Source organism: Capricornis sumatraensis, chromosome X (assembly GCF_032405125.1).
Source record: "Capricornis sumatraensis isolate serow.1 chromosome X, serow.2, whole genome shotgun sequence".
In the NCBI taxonomy this organism is placed as follows: domain Eukaryota; kingdom Metazoa; phylum Chordata; class Mammalia; order Artiodactyla; family Bovidae; genus Capricornis; species Capricornis sumatraensis.
The window spans coordinates 38,914,268-38,929,159 of NC_091092.1; the positions used below are offsets into that span (position 1 = coordinate 38,914,268).

The 14,892-nt window shown below is 46.3% G+C and overlaps 1 protein-coding gene across 2 annotated transcripts in view; it reads left to right on the plus strand.

Moving 5' to 3' along the window:
• The window catches only part of ARHGAP36 (Rho GTPase activating protein 36), a 30,342-nt gene extending 16,081 nt beyond the window's left edge, over positions 1 to 14,261 (plus strand). Inside the window, exons 2-12 of one of the 2 annotated variants that reach the window (XM_068962945.1) lie at positions 7,112 to 7,270; positions 8,541 to 8,606; positions 9,150 to 9,388; positions 9,626 to 9,818; positions 10,027 to 10,082; positions 10,328 to 10,478; positions 10,931 to 11,079; positions 11,256 to 11,432; positions 11,675 to 11,772; positions 11,909 to 12,015; positions 14,104 to 14,261. In XM_068962945.1, the coding sequence (XP_068819046.1) occupies positions 7,112 to 7,270; positions 8,541 to 8,606; positions 9,150 to 9,388; positions 9,626 to 9,818; positions 10,027 to 10,082; positions 10,328 to 10,478; positions 10,931 to 11,079; positions 11,256 to 11,432; positions 11,675 to 11,772; positions 11,909 to 12,015; positions 14,104 to 14,261 (1,553 nt within the window). Of the gene's footprint in view, positions 1 to 7,017; positions 7,271 to 8,540; positions 8,607 to 9,149; positions 9,389 to 9,625; positions 9,819 to 10,026; positions 10,083 to 10,327; positions 10,479 to 10,930; positions 11,080 to 11,255; positions 11,433 to 11,674; positions 11,773 to 11,908; positions 12,016 to 14,103 lie in introns of those variants that run through there. The other variant, XM_068962944.1, reaches the window with a different exon arrangement.
• Positions 14,262 to 14,892: the final 631 nt, after the last annotated feature.

Below are 14,892 nucleotides of genomic sequence, written 5' to 3' on the forward strand. Positions count from 1 at the left end.
ACACTAACAACCTACAGCTGAAAGAGTCTGGCCACTGCTGGTGGACCTGAAGAAATGGTCAATTCTTAATACTCCTTAAAGGAATAAAGGGGAGGAAATGTATTTCAGTAGGGCAGGGAAGGATGGTGTTAGACCCACGAGCTTTGCTTGATAGTCCTGCAGACTCTTGATGTGTATGTGACCTGCAGCTAGGCTGTAAGATCCCAAAGGCAAGAACTGAGACTTTCCAGTCCAGATGGCTCCCATCTTTCCTCCACCATCTCTAGCATGGATGGCTTACACACTGTGCTGATGGAACAAAAGGTATGGACTGAATCCCTTTTGTGAGCCACTTAACTTTTTTTCTATGTTTCAGAGCCTAGATTGATCCCTAACCCCCACAGTTAGCTACCTTGCATTTCTGATCACGCAAGACCCAGTGAAGAAACAGTTAAACTCCTCCCCTGTGAAAGTGAGCTATCTGCTGACAGGGTATGGTACCCACTTTCACCCCTCAGTGGATGGTACAAGGGCATTCTTCAGGGGGGACACTGTCTGCTTTATCCCATATAGCAGCACTTCTGTTCAGTCTTCCTTTCAAATTTGACTCAGGTATTTGTGGGGGGTGCTGTTCCTTACCTTGGTTCAGCACTGACCCTTTGGAGGATTCGTTCATTCCATCCTGTCTTTTATTTAATCTTTACCACAGGCACACCTAATAGGTACCATGATTTTAAACTGAGGCTCATAAAAGTTTGAAAATTAGCTCCGGGTCACTTGGTGAATGTGCGAACTTACGTGTGGTAAGGCTGGAATTTGAGCCCGAGTTCTAGCCCATATCTCAGGACCTTTTCAGGATTCCATGCTGACAGTCTGGGGAGTGGGCTGAGACAAGAGATGTGATGGGTGGAGTACAGAGCACTTTTGGTGCCTTTCTCTCTATTCATTCTTTTTCTCTATCTTTCATAACAGTGTTTTTCAAAACCATATATCTCTATCATCATTTATCTCTATCTATTTATCCTGTCTATCAATCACCTCCTTTCATTACCATTTCCCAAGAATAGTGTTTATAAAGAAAGCCCTCAAAATCTAGCCATCTCTTTAGGAAAGGAAATCTTGATTCAGGTCATTCCAGTTCCAGGCAGCAAATGTTGGTGTTGTAAACCAAGAAATGCCATGTTTTGGTGGGGAGGGCAAGACCAGGTCTGGAGATAGGCTAGTTCCCAGATCATATCCCTCCATGGTATGTTAGTGCAACTTCAGGTAAGTTACAACCTCTCCAAAGTCCTAGTTTGTTGTTTTCTGTAAAATGGGAAGCATAATACCAAACCTACCTCCTTCCCAGGGGTTGTTGTGAGAATAAAATGGCATGATTCATTTATCCATGAGTCACAAATAGCAGTTTTAATTACAAGGCCTTTATGTTCTCTCAAAACTGTCAGAATTTATAATCCTGTGATTCACCCAACAAACACATTGAACACCTACTGTGTGCTAGGGTCTGAAAATAACAGACTCATGGAAAGCTTTTGAGAATGTGAAAAGCACAAGAAAAATTAGACATTAGAAAAAATTACCTCCTGTTGATGGAACATCATATTTTCTTTTTTTACTTTTTCTACCACAACATAATAGAAGCAGCAACCAAAAGGGAAAAAAAGATAAAGGGTGATACAGCTTGTGATACTAGCAGTATTATGTACTCTGACACATACTGCAGATAACAGGGAGAATATACCTAATACAACTATGTCTTCTTGTATTTAATGTCACATCACCTCGTCTACACTATGGTTTGGGATGTTTATAGCACGAAGATTGCCTTTCACCATCCTGAGCGTGAGTTCTTTAGTCAATAAAATTTTAAAAGGGCATCCCACATTCTATACAATGACAACTGTCCTTATTTTACAAAGAGGTTGTAATTTGTGGTGGCTCTCTGCCTTGGATGTGACCTCCCTTATTTTATCGAACCAGGCTTTGATTATGTATCTGTTCTTTTGATTTCATTATTTAGCTAATTATTTTGTAGCAATTAAGAACAAAGGTGGATGAGACAGTGGAAAGAGCCCTAGGTCTGAGAAGAACTGGGTTCTTGCCTAGATTTTGTGTCAGATTGCTGTATGGCCTTGGGCAAACTCCTGTCTCTGACCCTCAGTTTTTTGAACTGTAGTATGAAAGCTTTGGACTAGGTGATGGCTAGGGTCCCTTCTACCTCTGATCCATTCTAATATTCTAATAAGTTCTGGAAACATTTTTTGATGCCAGAGCTTTTCTGAATGTATTTTAACAGTACTACCTTCAGTTTATGAGTGTCTGCTCTGGAGTGATGGGCTGACTCACGTATTGAATGCTGCCCCCGAATTAATTATCTTGGGGCAGTACACTGCATAGGGTAAAATGAGCCATTTTGTTCATCACGACTGCAGCCTTTGCTGAAATGGAGGTTATGGAATAACAACTTAAAGGCTAACTCATTAATGCTCAGGGACGAATGAGGTAATGTGCCAGCAGACCAAATTGGTGCCCGAATGTTTTCATCTAGAGACCTGTAATCTCTCTCCCATGTTGTGATATATTAATGGGGGTGTTTTTATTCATTGTTACTGCCTGTAGATATTTGAATACCGTAGATGCAATATCTTCTGGGTACTCAGCCTTGCACACTGTCAGTTTCTCAAACTTCAAAGATCTCTTAGTGGCTAGAAGCAAAATTCTGATGGTGCCATAGAATGCCTAATTTATTAGGATTCTAACAGCATGAGTGCAGTCTTTTTTTTTTTTCCTGAGGTGTTTACTAGTGAGTACTGTACCACCCCTAACTATTTGATGGGGACAATGGAGTAAATTAGTCCTCCAAATTGTGAAGGCTGTGGATTTATGCTTAGCTGAAACATTTCTGTCCTCACAATGTCGAAGCGGGGTGACCTTTCTGACGTTAATTTGTTTCTCCATCTGTGCCGTGCATTTCAGGAGGATGTGAGGAACAAGCTTGATGCCACTCGTGTGTTTCCTCTCTTCATTATTACTGGAGAGTTGATTGGGTTGTATCTCTGCTCTTTGTTCACATTTTGTCTCTCAGTATCTGCTAATATCCTAGGCCCTTTACTGATAGAAATGAAATTATATGTTCTTTTGCTGGTGACAATGTGAAATTAGATGGTTTAAAAGATAGATAAATTTTGAGACTTACAAGCATTTTACTAATCTGAATAGTAGCATTTGAAAATTTGACCTATGCAATTAGTTTTTCTAAATTTTATAATTTTTTAAATACTTGACCCTGATGTCATTGGAGATTGAAGAAGGAAGATCTATTTGCAACAATCTCCCAAGATCTTTTTTGCCTGTTTTAATTTAATTCAAATTTTGTAAAGATTGAACTAAGTCGGATGGATGCATTGATACACATTCTAATTTTATGCGATTACTTTTGAAACCTGATACTTTCTGATAAAATCAGACCCTCAGTAAAGAACCTTGAATATCAATGTGTTTATTAAAAACCAATGCTAAATACCACATATATATTATTCAATTCTTATACAGTTGATGAAATGGATACTTCACGGTTTCCCCATTTTATAGAGGAAGCCACTGAGGTTCAGAGAATTCAACAAAGTTTCCTAAGGCCACACAGCTAAGAAGTAATAAAGCCTGGCTTTGAACTCAGTTCTACTTAGCTCTGACCCCAGGGGCCTTTACAGATATTTTTCTAAGGATATTGTTTTTGCAAATGTGTTGAATTTTAGGCTGAAATTTAGAGGGCTTGCTTTCATCTTCCTTCTTCCTTTTTGATGTTATGGTCACTTCTGGCCAGTGCCAGAGCATGCTGAATGGGAAGGGGAAGACACTTTGGAGCAAGAGAGGTCTCTTGGCACCTGGCTCTCTGTGAGGAGCCTCCTTTTGTGATCATCTTGGAAAGTCATGCCCTAGGACAGATATTCAAATCTCAAGAATCTGTTATGTGCCTCTCATAGTGTTGAAGCCTAGTTACTGGTCCCTCCTCCCCAACCTGCCCATCTGCTTCTTGTCTGGGCACACTGACCTTCTTAATTCTGCTTCTGTCTAATATCTACTGGTCCCCTGAGAGAGTTGAAGGCATGCAAGACAGTGTCAATTTTGCTGGCAGAATTGCAGCATAAGATTACTCTTAAGTTTAGCCCTGTATCTTTGAGCAGGAGGCAATGACAAACGGTTTATTCTAAGGCCTTTGATTTTCTTTGGAATTGTAAGCATCTAGGCTGACTCATCTCTCAAAGGCTTCTCTCTCTCTCTCTCTCGGCTGACATTGTTTTGAGGTTCTCTTATTTGTTCTCATCTTATTTGGGGAGAAGAAGAAGGATTGATTTTCATCCTGATTTTTGGGTAAAAGAACCAGCTATACTCTTTGGATGACCAGATCTTGTAACCCTTGGCAAGAAGAAATAGCTGCAACTCCAAAACAGGTACCAAAAGGTTTGAATTGGGTAAGGGAAAAAAAAAGGAGTCATGTAAAAAAATTAAACCAGAGCTAGGCTGTGTATGTCAGAATGAGACCTTTGGCTAATTGATTTTGGACCTGTCTTTGTGAATCAGGAATTACTGGCTCTTAATTGCGTAGTGTGGTTAGGTTCTCTGCATGTGCCTTTGGTTAAGATGGTCATTTTGTGGATGCAGTTTGGTGGCTGGGCTTAGGTGTTCACTTTGGGGCCAACAGATATTGCTTTGCATTTGAAGGAACTTTTATAAAGATGTATGCTAAGATTTTGCTTTATAGCTCAGTTCAAAAGGCATAAAAAATACTCCTCATCCTATCTGGTACTGAACTTAATTATGAGGCAAGTGTTTATTTCTGACATGTGTGACTCTGGCCATTTAAGGAAAGTGGGCAAAAGAGAATTTTGGAAACAAAAGAAGTGAGGGATTTTTTGTTTTTGTTTTTGTTTTTGGATAGAGCTCTTTTATATAGATTATTGGATGATAAACTTCTACCTATCCTTTCTCTGTCAATGCTACATTACCTGATCTTTGGAGTTTAAAGCACTCCCCCTCCCAATAATATATAGACCATTATCATGAAATTCCATGGGCAAGGGGAGCTCAGAAAAGTTGCATGTGACCACTTCCCTTCCTGTCAAAAGGTTTAGTTTCCCATGTCCCAAATTATCTTCTCTGTTGGGAATAAGCATCACACACTCACCCAGACCATAAACTTCGGAGCTATCCTTCCCCTTACAATAAAAGATTTCTCTAAGTCCTGTCAATTCTACCCATGAAATCCAGCCCCAATGACACTGACTTCTGTCATCATCTCCTGCCTCTTGGCTCATCTATCTACTTCAGGCTTTCTACCCAAACCAGGCTTTTCACTGCTCTGTGATTTTTCCAAGCTGCAGCTCTCTGTCACTTCCCACTTAAAAACCTGCAGTAGTTCTCTATTGCCTTCAAGAGAAAGTCCAGCTCCATAACATGGCATATAGGGTCATTCATGATCTCATTCCTGCCTACCCAGATTTATCTCCGTCCATCCCCTTTATACAGCTTTAAGAATATAACAACCTCTCTCCCATGTCCTTGCCTTTGCACAAGCTGTTCTCTCTTTCCGGACGCTCCCCCCTCCTTATCTCCAGGCAGACTTAGAGGATTCCTCCTTTCTGTTCTCACAGTAGTTTGTTTATATCTTGGGCGATTGACTTATCACAGGGTTTTGTAAATTGTTGCTAACCTGCGTATTTCCATCACTGCACTGTTAAACCCTTAATGAAAAGAATATTATTATTTCACTCATATTTGAATCTTTAGTGCCTGGCACAAAGTGGGCAATTAATAAACCTTTTTATTTTTTTAAATGCATGCATGAAAAAACATTAATAATAGAGGTGAAGATGTGCAGTTAGGATGCTGTGTGGGGTTCAGGGAGATCCCCACTGGGGGGGGGGTCCTGTGCATTCTGGGAGCAGTATGAGATAGCGGGCACGATGGAGAAGGGGCATCTAAAACAGGTTTGCCAACACACAAAGAAACTTCACTATACCAATCCTGTATAGAAGGTCTCATTAGAAGCAGACTGGAAATGATGTTTGTTTTGGTACAAACTTTTTTTTTTTCAGGAAAAAATAACAATCAAATTGCACAATTTTTGGTAAATAGACAAAAGGCAAAAGGCAACAGAATCCCACCACTTAATGCAGATACCATGAGTAATTGGGTGCATTTATTTTAGTCTTTTATTTTTATGCATGTTTTCCTTCACATAGTTGTAATCATAATTGATACAATTCTGTATTTTATATTTGTTGTTTAAAAGTTCCTTGTAAGCATCACTTTAATGACTGCATAATTTTCCATACAATGGCTATTCCCTAATGTATATAACTAGTCTTGTTGCTGGGCTAGTTTTTTCTTTTACTGTTACAGTTCTTTTACTGCTACGGTTCATGTACACATGGTTTTTCCTTTCTATAGGAAGATTTCATTAGGATAGATTCCTAGAAGGGAAATCACTGGGTCAAAGGGCCTGGGGATGACTTTTGGCTTCAGATTCATGTGTCCAGTTTGCATTCTGGAAGAGCTGTACAAAATTTACAGGGCTCCTAACCTAGATGAATGTACCCATTTCACCCAAACTGAACAGCATCAAGCATTATCATTAAAAAATAAAAATAAACTTCATCAGTGTTCTAAATAATTAATGGAAGAATATTACCTTATTCTTATCTTAATTTTCATTGAAAAATTTTAAGTAAGGTTGGTGGTTGGGGTTTTTTTTTAATCTTTTTTTTCTTCTTCTTTTTTGCCCAGTTAGGTTTTTTCTTTTCTGGACTGTCGGTTCAGGGCTGTTTTTTTTTTTTTTTTTTTTTTTAAGTTGGAGTTTTTTTTTTTTTTTTTTTTTTTTAAATAAGCAGCCAGAGGCAGCTCTGCTTGAGGGTTAAGCCGCCTCCCAGTTTTCCCTCCCTCTTTATCACCCTCCACCCCCCCCCCACCAGAGTTCTCTCCACCAGGTCCAGAGACAATTGGATGATGCAGTCCTCATAATCATCCGATGATTGCAGAATGGGTGGCTGCATTCCTTTTCTGAAGACAGCAAGAACGCGGTACCCCAGAATCATGCCCCCTTTGCTGTTGTTGTCTGCCTTGATTTTTTTAGTGAACGTCCTGGGAGGAGCCCCAGGACACAACCCGAACCGCAGGGCCAAGATGATCTCAATACATAGCCTCTCCGAGCTGGAGCGTCTGAAGCTGCAAGAGGCTGCTTACCACGAACTCGTGGCCAGGCAGTTCCTCTCTGAATTCAAACCTGAAAGAGGTGAGCAGTACCCCGGTATGTGGCATCCTCGCCTTCGGGCCGAGTGGACCCTCCGGGCCGGGCGGAACGAATTGGGGGTTTGGGGGTCGAGGGGTGGGAGGGACTCTCCTCTGGTCTCAGACCTGGCCGGTTCTCCCGGCTCCTGGATAACCGAGGGAGTGGGACTTGAGGGGTGTTTGGTCAACTGGGAAGAGGTAAAGATGAGTTGAGTTGGGTCGAAGCTTGGGGCTTGGGGGGCAGTGAGACAGGCAGATATCAGAGACAGACAAGTGGACAGAGGACAGGTGAAGAGACAGACGGACCAAGTGCGGTGCCAGAACGAGTCGGGACGAGATGGAGGCGCAGAGAGATACTCCGGGAGGACTGGGACAGACAGAGACAGCGCGGTTGAGAGACCAAGAGTTGGAGGGAGATAGCGAGACCGAGAGAGAGACGCGCCAATCCCGGCGAGTAGCGGGAGGGCGGATGCGGGTGCGGGGAGCGGCGGCGGGAGGTGCGCTGGGAGCGCTGCCCACCTCGGCTGGCTGCCGGGGAGCGAGCGGGACCCAGCGCAGGACGGGGGTCGAAAAGCACCGGGGTGTCCCCCGCGGGCGCAGATTGGGCGGCTGAGGGGAGGTGAGTGGGGGGGAGGGTCGCGCGAGCCCAAGGGGCGCCGCCGCAGCGATGAGAAGTGCAGGGGGCAGTGGGCTCTCCAGGCGCGCGCGCGCGCGCGGCGGGCGCAGCCGAAAATAGGAGCCCAGCGAAGGGCGATGAGACCCCGTGGGCAGCCGCCGCTGCGGGGGGTGGCAGTGCGGGGCCAGCGGGTGTCGCCGCTTCTCCCGCCGCAGCAGCGCTGGGAGCCGCTGGCCTCCGGGGAACGAGCGCGCCCGCAGTAACTTAGCGACCCCTACTCGCCCGGGCGCCGCAGGCAGAGCCCCTCCCCTCGCCTGTTGCGCTGTCCCGCGGCCTCGCAGCCCTGGAATCTCAGGTTGAAGCGTCGTGTTGCGCTACTGCTGGTGCGTAACGAGATGCGCGCTGCGCACGCGGCGCCGTACAGGATCTGGTGTGGTGACATCCTTGGAGTCTCGGGAGGTAAACGGAATTGGTCCCGTTTTCAAATGGGGAAACTGAGGCTGAGTGAAAGCAAAACACTTCGGGAGGACAAGACAAAGCTGTTTGCCCCTCCCTTCCCCCTCCGTCCCTGTGGATCCGTGCACCGCGATGTTTTAGTCACTTATCAAATCCTTTTTGTATGAGAGTGCGTGTATTTTCGTTTTTTCTCTTCCCATAGCTCTACCTACTGACCGTCCAAACACCTTGGAGAAGTGGTTTCTGATTCTGAGAGGACAAGAGAGGGGTGAGGGTCTCTCTCACTGTACTTTCCTTAGTAAAGAAACAGAATGCTGCACCCCTCCTGCATTCGAGAGCCTGGCTACTGGAGACAGGGTGGTGCCCACTGCCCCTGGGTCCCCCGTCCCCTCCTTTCCCCCTACCCTTCCCCCCCCCTCCGGCTTCCAGAAACCCCGCAGGGTATGGTTTCAGGAAATGGCGCACTAGTTCCTGGAGTGCTGAACAGTCCCATCAGATCTGATCCCCGATGAATCTACTACCCCAGACAGATCGCCCAGAAGAAACTGCCCTCATTGCTTCAAGGTGGTCACCCCCTGGCAGGTCTTAAGGCAGGGACCCCGTCGGGGTAGTGGAGTGGAGCTGAGTCGTTCAGCCAAATCACCGTAGGGTCTCTTTGGCTCCCTCCCGGGGGAGGGGCGCTGCGGGTCTGGCGGGGTTGGGGTGGCTGGGGGTGGTTGCTTAGAGGAGGGCTACAGCCCCTGCAGTTCCTCCCGATTTAAGCGCTGTGGAGCGCTGACGTTTCTCATTCCTTCTCTCCCTGGCTCCCAAGCCGTATCTCTCAAGACCTTTGGCATTCGTCTGGAAGAGGTCCTGGTGAACGAGCTTACCCGCCGCAAGCAAGTTGAACTGAGAGCCACGATGCAGATTGAAGAAGCCGCCGGTCCCGCTACTAGCGGTCGTCGTCGGGGAAACGCGGTGCAAAGGATGTTTGGCCGCATCCGGCGCTTTTTCAGTCGCCGACGGGATGAGCCCTTCCTGCCCCGGGAGTTTACTCGCCGTGGGCGTAGAGTGAGTTCAACCTTCCAGGTTTCAGGCAGGGGCCCTTCGTGAAGTGTCCGGGATGTGGGGCGGGAGGGTCAAGGCCTGTGTCCTCAGAAGGAAGGGGATGCTGAACAGAACGCGTTGGAGGGGCGTAAGAACTTGTCTCCCGTTGCAAACGTGACGCAATCTTTAGGAAGGTTCGAAGTGACACCCCGCCCCCCCCCCCAGCTTCCCCATTTTCACAGAGTCTGGGTTTCTCCACAGGGCGCAGTCTCTGTGGACAGCCTGGCTGAACTGGAGGATGGGGCTCTGCTACTGCAGACCCTGCAACTTTCCAGGATTTCCTTTCCAATTGGCCAGCGACTTCTGGGATCCAAAAGGAAAATGAGCCTCAATCCGATTGCTAAGCAAATCCCCCATGTTGTTGAGGCTTGCTGCAGCTTCATAGAGAAACATGGTAAGGGGCCAAGAATGGCGGTGAAATCAAGGTGGAAGGCAATTAAAGAGCCGTTCTAGAGATGGGGAAGGGTAACAGGTCAAAGGAGGAAGGGCTTGCAACATTCCCCTGCCACCAGTTGGGGTTGGAATGCGGTGGAGGAGGAAAAGGGTAGTGCTGGGGGAGGGATGAGCAGAGATACTGAGCTTCCCTTGGTCTTTTCTTTCAGGCTTAAGCACAGTGGGGATTTTCACCCTGGAATATTCTGAGAAGAGAGTGCGTAAGGTAATAATAAACCAACTATGTTCACACTTTTGTTCCTTCAGTGAGAGAAAGCCCATGGGGTGGAGCTCCCCCATACACCTGAAGAGACTGTCATGCCTGGTGAGGGGAGCATGGTCTTCTTTCTAGCCCCTCAGGCACACCATATAGCCAACTCCCTCTACTGAGGGCTGAGCTTTATTGAAGGAGTGGCCAGAAGGAAGGCTGCGGTGGGCAGAGCCTTCACTGGCAGTATTCTCTTTTTCCAGCTCCGTGAAGAATTTGACCAAGGCCTGGATGTGGTGCTGGATGAGTCTCAGAATGTACACGATGTGGCCGCGCTCCTCAAGGAGTTTTTCCGGGACATGAAGGACTCGTTGCTGCCGGATGATCTGTACATGTCCTTCCTCCAGACAGCCAGTGAGCCTTCCGCTTGCCCTTGCTGGGCAGGAAAAAGAAATAGCACAGGGGATGTGGGGCTCTGGGGACAGAGCTCAGGCTGCAAGACCCCAAGGCACTAAGGCAAAATGAATAGCAGAAGATGAAAATACCTCTCCAGATTCCACTACAAGTCTGATCTTTGGAAATCTCTCTAGAGCTTCTTGAGGCTGTGTGTACCTTCTCAGGGCAAAGTAAAACCTAGATTCCGTAGAGGTGGGGGTCTCTTTTTTTGGGGGGTGTCTTATTTTGATGGGAGCACTTCTGGGTTCTAGGGATCCTGAGTGCAAGTGCCAGGGGAATGAGCAAAGAAAAGATGCCTAGGTACCTTCCCCATAGCCTTCAGCAATTTGCAACCATAATCACACCTTTCTTTGTGTCAGGCTGCTGCCAAGGTGCGCCCCCTAAACCAGCCCCTGATTTCCTCCCTCTAGCGCTGAAGCCACAGGATCAGCTTTCTGCCCTGCAATTGCTGGTTTACCTGATGCCACCTAGCCACAGTGACACCCTAGAGCGTCTGCTGAAGGTCCTGCATAAGGTCACTGAGAACTGCGAGGACTCCATTGGCATTGATGGACAGTTGGTAAAAAGCTCTGGGAAAGGGTAGTGAGGTTCATAGCAGGGGACATGTATGGGAATATATGAGAAAGAGAGAGAGAGACAGAGGGAGGGGATAACAAGAACAAAAGTGACCTTTCTATTTATGTAATTTCCATTACTGCTTTTGAGTTGATCACTTCCTGCTTTCCTTTTACCTAGGTTTCAGGCAATCGTATGACGTCCACCAATTTGGCTTTGGTATTTGGATCTGCTCTCCTGAAGAAGGGGGCATCTGCCAAGAGGGAGTCCAGGAAAACCAGACTGGGGATTGACCACTATGTTGCCTCTGTCAGTGTGGTCCGTGCCATGATTGATAACTGGGATGTCCTCTTCCAGGTGGGTGGAAGCTTTGGACACACACATTTCACAGCTCTCTCTCTCCTTTTCCCAAGACAAGGAAGAGTTCTATGTGCATCCCTGAGGGATAGCTGAAGCAGGCAGCCACAAATCTCCCAGTTTAAAAGTCCTTCCTACATTAGCTGTGCATGGTGCCTTCAGTTCTGGGTACCTGATACAGAGGAGTATAGACTTTTTAAATGTTGTGTAATAACAGCTAACCTTGCTAATTTTGTTCTCAGGTGCCTCCCCATATTCAGAAGCAGGTTGCTAAGCGTGTGTGGAAATCCAGCCCTGAAGCCCTTGATTTTATCAGACGCAGGAATTTGAGGAAGATCCAGTGAGTGTTTTCTGGGTTTATTCATGCTTAGCCTGAAGGAGGATCTCCTATGGGGGCTTCTGACTCCAGGTCGCCCTTATGTGAGTCAACCCAAGTATATCAACTGACTTGCTTTTTTAAATTCATTCCCCTTCAGGAGTGCACGGATAAAAATGGAAGAGGATGCTTTACTTTCTGACCCAGTGGAAACCTCTGCTGAAGCCCGGGCTGCTATCCTTGGTCAAAGCAAGCCCTTTGATGAAGGTCAGTTCCCTGCTGGCGGTCAGACCCTTGCTGAAGGTCAGGCCTTTGCTGCAGGTGAGTCCCTTGGTGAAGGTCAGGCCCTTCCTGAAGGCCAGGTCCTTGCTGAAGTCGAGCCCCTTGAAGAAGATGAGTCCTCTGAGGACGATATGTCAGTCAATGAAGAACTAGTATTTGAATATCTCAATCAAGGATTAGTCTTTGGTGAACTTCAAGGTCTTGAGATTCCAAATGACCTTGAGTTTCAAGGCCCGCATCTCGAAGGCATTCCAGAGCTTGATGAAGAAGATGATGATGATGATAATGATGATGCCCTGAATTTTGATGGTCTTCCTCTCCTTGAGGACATTCTAGATATGGATGATGAAATTCCAGACCTCATTGGAATTGCAGACTTTGATGAAATACCATATTTTAATTTTTTTCCGGACCCTCATGTAGTTCCAGATGTGCAAGAAGTCCCAAACCTTGGAGAAAACCCAAACCCTGGAGAAAACCCAAACCCTGGAGAAAACCCAGACCACGACCTTGATGAAGGACAAGATTTTGAAGACTACCAAAACCCCAACCTCGCAGAAGTTCCAGATCTTAATGTTGTCCCGAACATTGAAGAAGCTTCAGATGCTGATGAAATTCCAGACCATGCCAATGACTCTGATAATGATGAAGACCCAGATTTTGGAGAAGACCCCAGTCTTGAAGATGTTCTAGCCCTGGATGAAATCCCAAATGCTGAAGAAGTTCCAGACCACCAAGAAGCCCCGGAAATCAATGGGATTTCAGACTCTGATGAAGACTTTGATTACGATGAAGTCCCAGGTATTCATATGGTCCCAAGCCCTGAAGCAGCCTCTGGTGGTCATGTCCCAAGCCCTGAAGAAGCCCCTGGTGGGCATGAAATCCCAAATCATGAAGAAGCCCCCGAGATCAATGGACTCTCAGACTCTGAAGAAGACCCCAGTCTTGAAGAAGTTCCAGCTCTTGATGGAGTCCCAAATGAGGAAGAAACCTCAGCTACTGAAGAAATTCCAGAAATTAGTGGAATTGCAGGATCTGAAGAATACTCCAGTCCTGAAGAGGTCCCCACTCTCCATGTGGTAACAAGCCCTGAAGATGTCTCTGATGCTGATGAAATTCAAAGCCAGGAAGAATCCTCAGATGAAAGTGGAGTACTGAACAATGAAGAAACCTCAGATGTTGAAGAAATCTCTGGGCGCGAAGAAGCCGCTGATGTCCATGAAATCCAAGACTCTGAAGAAAATCCTGATCTTGAAGAAGACTCAGTTCTCAGTGTGGTTCCAGAGCCCAAGGACACTCAAATTTGCAACGAAATTCCAGTTTCTCAGAAAGACTTAGGCAACACTTTTGAAGAAGATGAAGTTAATGTGACTGCAGAGCTTGAAGATGTCTCCATTCTCAGTACAATTCCAGACCCTCAGCCAGACCTAGCTGTCAATCTTAAAGAAATCATGAATATGGAAACAGTCCCAGTGCCTAATACTGTTGACTCAAAAGAAGTTCAGAATCCAAAGACCGTCTGGTTCCACCAAGAAGATGCAGATGTTACATTTCTTGTAGATATCACCTTCTTTAAGAACCAGTCTCAGCCTGGCCAAGTCATGGACTACATGTCCTTCTTGGAGTCACTGAAGAACAACGCCTGCTTTCGCCTCTCCATGAAGTTCTGTAAGCTTCCGGCTCCGGCTTTGTTACTCATTTGCTTAGTAAAATTAGTCAGGCTGGCTGTAGGGTGGTGGTGGCTGTTAGGAGGCCACCCGCTTCCCTGCTTCCCTGGTGGTATTTCCCATTTGCTCTGAGCATGGGGTATCTGTCTGACTCTTCTCTTCTCTAACACGGCCTTGCCCTCTTACCCTCCGTCCCCCAGCCAGCTTCCACAGTGGGCCTAGATATAGAGATATATCTTCTACTGTTAAGCTTCAGTTTTCTTACATGTTAAATGGGGATAATAATTTCTGCCCTAACTTCTTGCTTCGTACTGTATTTGAAACTCAAAATTAGGTCTTAGTCTCTTGGGTGCTGTGCAAAGTATGAAGTCTAGAATCATGAGTTAACATTGTTACTATTTTCCAGGTTCCTCTGAGGAGCCAGCTGTGCCTCCCGGCACTGCCCGTTCCCATGACGATGAGGAAGGAGCGGGTAACCCCCTCATTCTGGAGCAAGACCGCCCATTGCTCCGTGTGCCCCGGGAGAAGGAGGCCAAAACTGGCATCGGCTACTTCTTTCCTTAGATGTTTTTCCTTCTCTATGGTGCCGGACAGGGGGAAAGGGTGGGGGTAGACCTGGGATGTCACAGGAAACATTAAGGAGTCTTGAAGGTAAAGATCTGAGGGTAAGAAGGAGTTCTACCTGATGCTCGGGTCAGGGTGAGAATTCCAAACACACTGCCAGCCCCTTTCCTGGGGGATGTTTGGTTCCTTATGCTGGTAAAAGCAGAGATGTTTCTGTGTCATGCTCAGGCACCCTGGTGCTACCTTGCCTCTCTCTTTTACCCCTGATCCTGGCTTTCCCCTTACTGCAGCCGTCCCTTTAATTGATGTGACATTTGTGGTAAAATACCTGTCCCAGAGAAGCTCACAAATCTCGAGGTGCTTTCCCTCCCCCAAAGGGGATTGCATGCTTTTCCTGACTTTCCTACCCTCCTCCTAAGAGCTCAATTGGAAAGGCCCTCAAGAGGCATGCTAGGATGTTAGGTCAGCCTCCTGACAGCTGACTAACAATTAATGCTAGATTGTGTCACACCAACTCATAGACGTGTCCCCACAGTCACTCCACTGTGATTGGATAAATTTTCCAAATCATTTAGGCCAGTGGTTCTTCAAACAGTCACTCCCCCAAATACTGAGAAACCCAACATGCTTT